Source organism: Spea bombifrons, chromosome 3 (genome assembly GCF_027358695.1).
Source record: "Spea bombifrons isolate aSpeBom1 chromosome 3, aSpeBom1.2.pri, whole genome shotgun sequence".
Taxonomy (NCBI): Eukaryota; Metazoa; Chordata; class Amphibia; order Anura; family Pelobatidae; genus Spea; species Spea bombifrons.
Window position 1 is genome coordinate 36,875,670 of NC_071089.1, and position 10,290 is coordinate 36,885,959.

Below are 10,290 nucleotides of genomic sequence, written 5' to 3' on the forward strand. Positions count from 1 at the left end.
GGTATAACAATAAGGGACTATTTTATCTTGTGAAAGCTGAGATCTGTGACAAAAGTGGCAGAGCGAGAATAATTATTTTTCTGTCTCAACGCTCTAACTAACTCCTCAAATTAAGGTACGTAAATAAAGCTTAGCTAAAAAAAAAACCATTAAAATGGAAGATTTCCTAGTCATGTCATGGGAATTATAGAGAATACCTCCAGGGGTGGACCTGGTAGAAGCTGAATTAATGTTGCCAACCCACCAACTGACAACCTGGCCCCTGGGCAACTGTAACGATGAATCCAACAGGACATTTAACTCCATTGGATACACAAAGAAATAGAGGCCTGATGCACTGCATCCTCCCCCTTTTTTTCCTTCCTCACAATTGGAGTCTTGAATGAATGACTTAAGGGTGAGAGTTTGTATGATTATAGATACTTAGAGACTCAACTTAAATTAACCCTGACCCTGAAATAGCGACTGTCACTTACCCGCTGGCCCGCTAGCAGGGCAGGCCTCGGGTTCTGCCGTCAGGGACATCCTCGTTACACTGTCCCAGACCGTGCAGAGGATCCTCTGCCAGGAGAATCCGCGACATTTTCATAGTCTGTCCCACACCCAGCCAAGCCACACACAACAAGTAGAGCTTAAAATATTTTCACCTTTCTAGCCCTATAAAAACACCTTGCCCTATGATGTCATACCTGTGCTTGCCATAGTGTTTTGATCCTAGTGTGTTTTATATTGCTGTTCCTGTATATGACCCAGTATCATTATGCTCAATATTCGGTCTACCAGACCTCAGCTTTGTTACACCACTACCTGAACTCCGGCTACCTGACCTTGGCACTGATACAGATACCCTGAACTTCGGCTTCTTGGCTATGGTTTGACTTGACTACCCTATGTACCCTTACAGAAAGTACAACGGCCGCTCTAAACAAAAAAGGCTCAACCCAAGTGGGAACCAGTTGGAGGGTGAAGAAACCTTCTGAGACTGATGTGCTTTCTCTTGAGGGGACAATGTTTCTTACCCTGCAATAGAGTTTCTTCCTGTACTCTGAGTGTGACACTGATTTAGAGCACCCCATCATTTATGATGAACGCTATGCAGGTGGGGAAGGGCCCAGATGAAGGCACCCTTTATGTAGCCTTGCTTAACGCCATTAGAGAGGGAGGGAAGCTCCATCCTCACTCCGTGGAGGCCTCAATTACCATGACTCCTAAGGAGGGTAAGGAACCACTAGACTGCTATAGGCCCACAAACCTTATAAACGTGGATAGAAAGATCTTTGCAAAGGTCCTGGTGACTAGACTGCACTTCCACAACTAATCAACTCGTATGAAACAGATTTTGTGCCCAGTAGAGAAGCTCGGGATAGCACCATTAGTCTAGAACACATCCACGTTGCTCAGTCCACAGTACACCAGATGCTTCCACTCTATACGGACCTGAAGAGGGCCTACGATAGGGTAGCATGAGACTTCATGATGTCTACCTTGGTACATGTAAGGTTTGGTTCTATGATTCTGAAGTCGATAAGATCCCTGTATTATTAAAAGTAGCACAGCACAGCACCGTGCAGCTATTACAGCTGCAGTGCATAAAACAAAACGGTGGAAGTCAACTTTGTAACAATATGGAACAAGTACAAAATGTAACAGTGAAAACGTGAATTCAAAAAGTAGTTACACAGGAAACGTATCAATCTCTTATTTTCATATTGCCCTCCCCTTTCTCGGCCTCCTTTTCCATCCCTTCTCATAAACTTTACAACAAAATCTTTGTAGTTTCACCTTATTTTCCTTTCCTCTCCTTCCTTTTCCCTCTTTCACCTACTGTTATGGGTGGCGGTACAGGGTGCTGGTATGTACAACACCCCCACTTTAACAGCTCAGGCACATATGGAGGAATCGAGGAGCGCTCTTTCCAGGGGCTCCAGGATAACAAGGTGTATGCTGACCAGACATATAATTAATCTCAAATGGATGTACAATCAGGGCCGTAGGAAGGGTGAGGCCAGTGAGGTACTTGCCTTGGGTGCAGTTGCGAAGGAGCGCACAGGTGCCTGATCAGCAGCTGCAGTCGAACATTAGGGAGCGCGAGGTCTGTCACTTCAGACCTCGGCTTCCGTGCTCCTTAATCATTACGGGCCGGCAATTAATGCCGAGCGCCGAGATATGACGTCATCCCCGCGCTTTGCATCAATAGCCAGCGCATAGTGATTAGGGAGCACTAAAGCAGAGGCCTGGAGTGACAGACCTCGTGCTCCCAAAATTGAGTGGATGATGGATATATGTGTGTTTGTAAGCTTGTGTGTGTGTGTGTGTGTAAGAGCAGTGTATTTGTGTGTTTGTAAGCTTGTATGATTTAAGAATTTGAAGTTACAATCTAAAATCGTGTAGTCGTGTGAAAAGTACACCATCCTTAAATTCTATGGTTTTACATATCAGGACATAACAATCATCTGTTTCTTAGTAGGTCTAAAAATTAGGTTAATACAATCTAAGATGAACAACAGTACATGATATATTACACTGTGTCATGATTTATTAAAAAATAAAGCCAAAATAGAGAAGCTGTCACGACCACTGACACGATAGCGCACACCGCAGGAGTTATTCTGCCCGGAACCCTATCACCAAAGGAAACCCTTAGTGACCGGGGGCTGGGACTTAGATGATCCCAACAGTGAGGAGGCTAGGTGAAAGCGGATAATATAGGAACGAGTTGGGTACAAGGATTTGAACAGCAGATACGGAAGGGAGCCAATACAGCAATGCCAAACAGAAACGTACAATATACTAGAGAAACTGGGTAGTCCAACAAGCCGGGTCAGCAACGGAGCGGGTAGTCCAACAAGCCGGGTCAGCAACGGAGCGGGTAGTCCAACAAGCCGGGTCAGCAACGGAGCGGGTAGTCCAACAAGCCGGGTCAGCAACGGAGCGAGTACGGTACAAAATCGGCAGACAAAGGGTGGTCAGGCGAGCAAAAGGTCAAAAATACAGAGATATCAAATAGCACAAACATAAGGGATCAAAACTGCAACAAGGACCACAACAGGGTACCAGACAAAGCATATCCGGGGTATTTAAAACCGGCGCCAAAATTACAAGCTCCGCCTCCCAGCCCGTGACCCAATAGCACGGGAGGATCTCCCAGAACCCCGCCTTTGAGGCAGACTGGCCATTCCCCCTACAGGACAAGCAGGAGGAATGGCTGAAGAGCGAGCCCGGGTAAGTACCAGATGCTGGGAGTCACTGCTTCGTCGGACAATACGATGCCCGGCAGAAGCAAGACTCCCAGCTCCGGACCTCCGTCCCCGATGCCGGTGGTCGGACATTCGACCACCCGCATCGGAGGGGTTAATAGGATCCCCGGAAGACCGCTGCGCGCGAGCAGTTTTCTGCACGCGTGAGTGCGGCACTGAAGGGGTATCGGAAGGCTGCCGCCGCGCGCGAGCAGTCTTCTGCTCGCGTTCGTGCGGCAGCAAAGAGGTAAGTGTGACAGAAGCCATGTGTGTTATTCCACCCTTACAACTTCCACAGAAATGAAGCTGCAAAGTAGCAGACAGGTGTGGCTAATCAAATACCCTTAATTAATTGATCATCAGTGTGACCACCACTATAAAAGTCAAAGTTTTAGCAGTTTGCTGATCATTCAGGTGTGTGTTAAAACAACACCAAAGAGGAAAGACATCAGCAATGATCTTAGAGAAACAATTGTTGCAGCCCATCAGGGTTATGAGACCATTTCTAAACAATTTAAAGTCCATTATTCTACAGTGAGAAAGATTATTCAAAAGTGGAAAACATTCAAGACAGTTGCTAATCTTCCTAGGAGTGGATATCCCAGCAAATTCACCCCAAGGTCAGACCGCAGAGATTTTGAAAAAAACCCATCTCACATCTCAGACTCTAAAGGCCTCATGTTAGCATGTCAAGTGTTAAAGTTCATAACAGTGTAGTTAGAAAAAGACTGAACAATTATGGTTTGTTTGGAATGGTTGCCTGGGGAAAACCTCTTCTCTCTAAAAAGAAAATGGCAACACGGCTTAAGACTTTTAGAACAAAGTTATTTGGAAAGACAAAGAAAACCAAAACACAGCATATCAGCACAAACACGCCATACCGACTGTCAAGCATGGTGGTGGAGGACATGATTTGGGCTTGTTTTGCAACAACAGGACCTGGGAACCTTGCAGTCATTGAGTCGACCATGAACTCCTCTGTGTACCAAAGTATTCTAGAGTCAAATGTGAGGCCATCTGTCGGACAGCAAAATAATGGCTGAAATTGGGTCATGTAACAGGGCAATAAGACACCAGCACATCTACAACAGAATGGATGAAAAAGAATAGAATCACTGGGGCACAGAGAGACATGTTTTTGGCCCTTGAATTTCGTATTCCGAATTAAAAAAGCCCCTGAATTTCGTCCAAAACAAATGGGCAGGAAACAAAAATTGTTGCCCGAAAACGATTTAGTAAAAGAAAATGAAATTAATAATGTGACCAAAATTATTTGGACCTCATGCACAAGTCTAGTATAAACCACTTTACATATATGGGATTAATTTACTAAGGGAGTGTGAGTAGTTACAAAAAAATAATATAGAAAGTTATTTTCCCCCACTATATCATGTGATGAGATGCATGATTTGCCTTAAATTATGTATTTGTCAATACCTTAGCTTACCCTCAGGAAAAACATCTTTCCCTTGGTAAAGCTTGATCTGTTTATAAGGTTGTCTTTCAAGTATAAGAATTAAGAAAACTCAGAAAATTGCCACAGCCTCTCAGGGGGGACAATGAGAGGCTAAGAAAACACTTAAAGGCTTAAATAATTTTAAAGGGGAATTTTTTTGTCACATTTCACATATTTTTTTAGGACAAGAAGGGTTTTCATTATTTTGATCATAGCATTTAATTTACTATAAAAATAACATGGTGAAAAATGAAAACACTTTTTTCCTGATTTTTACTTATCTAGAAAAGCTAATGGATTAACATGCTAAATTTTGAGTTTAGAAACCCTGTTCCTTTGCAAGCTATAGGGCAAATAGCATAAGTGGCATATTGCTATTTCAAAACCCTTTTTTCCAAATCTCCTGTGCCTATTTGGGACATCTTTGATGACTGAATTTTTGCTAAAATTTGCGGTAGTCATTTTTTTGTGTTATTAAATTACTGGCAAAAACTTTGACAAAGGCTGATGGAACAATTACTGCATGGAAAGTGTTCAAAAACCACCATTTGAGATACCCTAAAGTGTCTAATTCTCAAAAATACGTGGTTTGATAGGGTAAACTGAATCGGCCGGCTTCAAGATGTCTCATGTATTAAAATGTATTTTGTTTAATGCAAACTAGCTATATTTACATTTGATAACATTCACACCAATTTATTCTATTATCATGGCAAATCTCATTATTCAAGCCGAAAGACTATGTTCTTGTTACATAAACAACAAATAACCCTGTTTTTCTGTATAATTAGGTATACCATAATAATTATTTTGAAGATAAAAATGATTTCCCCATACCAAAGGGTTAATCTTGAAGTATCTATTTGTTTACAGGTTTAAAATGTTAATCTTCAACCTATTTAAGGCTGTTGGTGAGACGTTACCGGTAAGTTAGAAAAAGCAGATATTAAATTATATATAGTTATATAGCTATTTTAACTGCAAACATACTATAACAATGTAACGCACGACGCACGCATATACAACCGCTCGCAAATGAAAAAACAATAAGCTAGATTTCCTCAGAGCGCTTTTCCAACTGGTGCGTCGAGTTACGTGATGACATCACTTGGTGCGTCTGGTATCCTGCCGCATGCGCATGCGTAACAGGGGAAGACGGGGACTTGGCTGAGGAGAAAGCTTTCCATTTTTCGCGCATCTTTCGCTGTTACTGGGAACGGGCAAGTAAGTGAGAGGGTTAGTGGAAGATAAGTGTTATTATTGAAGGGGGTGCCGGTTGCTGCTTTTGCTTTCACCGGGAGCAGATCCTGGGTTTATTTCCTCCGTTTGGGACCTCTGGCAACCTTGTGTTTACACTCGGTAACCATGTGTAATAGGTATATCCTGCCTACTCTTTACATACAGACTGTGCTGTACCGCAAAATACTCCATAAACAGACATTTGTTGTGGCACAAAGTCCTAATAAGTGCCCACCATGCCTTCTTAAAGTCTTACTAATTCTCTTTTCCTGTATGCTTAGTAGTTGTCCTTCGATAGCATATCCCTTGTAATTGTTATATTCAATGCCTTGGTGTTTAGTTTTATATATTAGAGGGATGTGTTATTCTCTTTATGACTGATATGCTAAGTGTCCCTGTTTTAGGAGTGACAGCCCCTCTTTAGGACCAAAACCTGTTCTGTGCCCCAAAGAGTAATCCACGTTTCTAAATGAAGTTGTATAAATGCAATACTTGCAGGTGCCTTACTTGGTTAAATAATTACTTAATTATTAATTGGATACAAAGGCACACAAAGTTTTTGTATCATTGACCTCTTGCCATAACATTTTCAGTTTAAGGAGGCATGTATTTTAAACTCATAACGCAATTCTAAAGGTTTGATTTAGTTATGTGCTTTAGAACCACTTTGATTGTTAGGAAGGCTGCAGTTTGGGGTTAAGTGTGTGATTTTTAAGTATTGCAGCGTTCTAATGGACCACCCCTGCCCCAAAATGCTGCTTTTCAAAGTCGGGAAAACCCTAAAATTACTATACCTCCTACTAATAAAACACTCCAAATTTCACCATGTTTTGTGGAATGATGAGAATACGCTTTTTTCCATTTAAGTGTAAAATAGATTTGCACGCCAAAACACAATGACAATATTTACAGTGAGTATTTGTTTTTTAAAACTTACATTTTTATTGAAATGCACAGAGCAAGTAGACATTTTAAGGGACACAATCGTTTTGGGTGTCATACGGTACAATTAAGCACTATGCGGTGCGTTAGGAACAGACCAGCCAACCAAAATCTCATCTGAAAACGCATCGGTAAATGATCCGGTATTTTTAGCCAGCGTCGTTCCAGCACACCCCAATCCACTCCCCGTTCGCAAGAATGAAAAGCATGCAAGGAGCATTGCAATAACAAAATTGTATGTGCACCCCCCCCATTTTCATAAAACATTGAGCGCAATGAAATATGTCCATCACAATGAGTATACAGAAAAAGAACAATGTTCATTTTTCTATAGCCTCATTTTGCCCATATCACTATCGCAAACTGCATGTGTGATATGCTCAAAAGTAAAAAAAAAATAAACCCAATACCTGTGCCAACGAGGTATAGAGAAAGTAGCGGTGATGTATACCCAGGAAGCGTAATATAGCTGCAGATCTGTTTGTTTGTGTTTTATTATTATTATTTTTACCTCTTAAAATTTAGCCCACCTTGTTCAGAGATGGACCGGAAGTTCCGGTCTATCTCTGGCTTCACCATTAAATTTACAAGCTTTGTAATGCTGTGTTAGCATATTGCTTGCCTGGTGGGCGGCATGATTATATTGCTCATTTCTGGTCAACAAGCCCTTGAATTGCTGACCTCCTGTTATATATGTATAGACATTTTTTTCATATTACTGTGTACATTTTTAGGCAACATATTAACATATATGTATATTTTTTGTTCAGGTGCATCCATCATTTAGGGGCATTCACTGTTAGTGAAATTTTTACCATGGAAGGCGAACAGAGTATGGAGAGCCAAACACAGGTACTGGAAAATGAAAGACTCTCCATGATGCTTAGCCCTGGCAAAGGAGAGAAACGTGCCTGGAGCCTGGCTGACTAGTGTTTTATTTTACAGGTTTCGGAAAATCCTCATTCTGAATATGGTCTCACAGAAAATGTTGAGGTACCAAACCATGAGCTGTCTTGAAGCCCTGATTCTAGCAGAATCTAAGTGAAAATCCTTAGATTAGTTTTGATTAAACAATCAATTTACAAATTCTGGTTATTAACCTCCTGGCTTAACCTTTCACAGTTGTGCATGGTAGCATTTAGTCTTGTGTAGTCATATGTAACATAGATCACAGAATCGGGTTGTGTTTGATTTAATCCTAGCCCAAAACGGACAAGAATCAGGGTAACCAGTATTTATAGATTTAACTCTTTTTTCTCTAGTTCAGCTCTTTCATTTTGCTTCGCTATTTCAGCATTTTCTGGTTTTATTTTTTATCCTTTTTTTTTTTTTTGTTAACTTCAGGTTTTGTAATTATTTGACATACACTACGGTTCAGAAGTTTAGGATCACATATGTCCTTGTTTTTGAATAAAAACAAATTTTGTTCATTAAGATTACATGAAATGGATCAGAAATACAGTGTAGACATAGTTGATGTCGTAAATGACTATTGTATCTGGAAACGGCTGACTTTTAATTGAATATCTTCAGCAACCATCACTCCAGTGTTCCAATGGCACGTTGTTAGGCTAATTGATCCTTAAAAAACTGCTTTGATAGCAGTGCCCTTGTTTCCTATGAAAACAGCTATGTGACCCCAAACTTTTGAATGGTAGTGTATATATTTCATCTAATCTTGTGTTAGGGAATGTGTACATTTTGCACGCACACTTGAAAACACATCATCTCCTTATATGTCCCATCTAAAGTGTGATTAGAGATTAGACCTCGTTTTCTCGGTGTAATTAAGACCAATGTGGATGTGTAATTGAATGGCTAAAATAACATCTGAGTATTTTTTTTGTGAAATGCCTGCCTTTTATGCTTTTATAGGTAAGTGGTTGTATCAGCAGACGATTATTTTTGTTGCTTAGGGCCTTTAATGTTTAAAATAAATATGTGCCTAATCTATTAAGAAAGGTGGTGTGTTTTGGTGGTATTTGATTCAATGAGACATGCCCTAGAACTCCATCAATCAATCAAGCAAGCAGGCTGAACAAGTATATTGCATTCTAGGTAATGTGTAATCCACCGTGGAAGTCAATTGGTTGTTTGTGTACAAAGTGAAGCAAAAAGGCACAGGCTTGATTTAAAATAAATAACTTTTTTTCCCACTCAGACACTGCACAACTGTTACCCCATAGAAGTTACTGAGCCACAAGATTTTCCAGGAGAGTTTGGCTTTAACTTTTGTACTTCAGTGTTTATTATCAGTGATTATTAGAAACAGCCATTGCAAAACATTTCGCGAGTATACACAGCAAACTGAGGAGGAAAATTTTTTTACTAAATCTAATACAAAATCTTGGTTTGGAAATTTTCCATAATATTCTGCTGCTTGATAGGTACTTTTATTGTAGCTTTGGTGTTGAGTGACTGGGCCTGTTTAGATTAATCCCACAACCATGGCTGATGTTAGACGTAGGCCACATGAAGATTTCTCAGCAGGGTGGGTGTAAATTATTTAATTTTGGGTTTTGTTTGATTAGATGTGAAAAAACTCTGGTTCTGTAGTATGTATCTTTTAAAAAGCTGGATGTTTGCAATTTATCTATCTAATGCTGAAATTAAACTTCTTCTCAGAGAATAGTAGAAAACGAGAAAGCCAGCACAGAAAAAGTGTCCAAACAGAAGGTTGATCTTCAGGCCTTGCCTACCCGAGCATACCTTGACCAGACGGTGGTACCAATACTATTACAGGGCCTGTCTGTCCTTGCAAAGGAAAGGTGAGTATTTCATGTGTTATTGTAACACATAAGGTACTTCTAGAGAGGTTAGAGTGTACAATATCTATTTTTATTTAGTAAGGAAGAAACAGAATTTTGGGACGCAAGGCTTATTTTTAAAATATGTTTAACAAAGGCTGCATTATGGGGTCAACTACTGTAAATAAATATTTGTTTTGTTCCACAGGCCTCCTAACCCAATAGAATACCTAGCAGCTTATCTGTTAAAGAACAAGACTCAATTTGAAGAACGAAGTTAAAAGGCATGGAGACACCTGGCTTGCCACAGTTTATAATCACCATGATCTGCTAAAACAGACTGTTTTGAACCCGTGCAAGACTGAAACGTTTTTTATTTAAGTTTTACACTGTACTTTTGCAAAAATCTCTAGGCTTTGTAGTAAGTGACCTTAAAAGAAATAAAAATATTTTAAAAATGGGCAGGATTTTGCAGTTGTTTGAAGTATTAAAAAAGGTAAGGAATTAAGGTAATTGAGTCACATTCCTTTTTAAATAATGAAGACTGCTATAAGAAAATACTTAACTCTCGTAACTATTCTATCCTTCAGCAGATACATAGGCCACAATAATATATCGCGCTATATTCATTCAAGTCTCCTGTAAGACTTGTCATTGGTAAAAAAAATTC

At 40.1% G+C, this 10,290-nt stretch overlaps 1 protein-coding gene across 2 annotated transcripts; it reads left to right on the top strand.

Annotated features, from left to right (window-relative positions):
* Window positions 1–5,799: 5,799 nt before the first annotated feature.
* On the top strand, window positions 5,800–10,081 carry DPY30 (dpy-30 histone methyltransferase complex regulatory subunit). Of its 2 annotated transcripts, XM_053459184.1 has the most exons (5): window positions 5,800–5,916; window positions 7,644–7,725; window positions 7,819–7,866; window positions 9,499–9,641; window positions 9,829–10,081. In XM_053459184.1, the coding sequence occupies exons 2-5, from the start codon at window positions 7,690–7,692 to the stop codon at window positions 9,899–9,901; spliced, it is 300 nt and encodes a 99-aa protein (XP_053315159.1). In that variant the 5' UTR covers window positions 5,800–5,916; window positions 7,644–7,689; the 3' UTR covers window positions 9,902–10,081. The 2 variants fall into 2 exon arrangements, with proteins under 2 accessions (XP_053315159.1, XP_053315160.1); XM_053459185.1 differs by lacking the exon at window positions 7,819–7,866 and having other exon boundaries at window positions 5,835–5,916.
* Window positions 10,082–10,290: the final 209 nt, after the last annotated feature.

Excerpts from the sequence above, each read along its gene's own strand:
- DPY30 (XM_053459184.1), top strand. The coding sequence starts at position 7,690 with ATGGAAGGCGAACAGAGTATGGAGAGCCAAACACAG. Across the intron at positions 7,726-7,818 it reads GTATGGAGAGCCAAACACAG|GTTTCGGAAAATCCTCATTC; the intron begins GTACTGGAAAAT and ends TTTATTTTACAG. Across the intron at positions 9,642-9,828 it reads TCTGTCCTTGCAAAGGAAAG|GCCTCCTAACCCAATAGAAT; the intron begins GTGAGTATTTCA and ends TTTGTTCCACAG.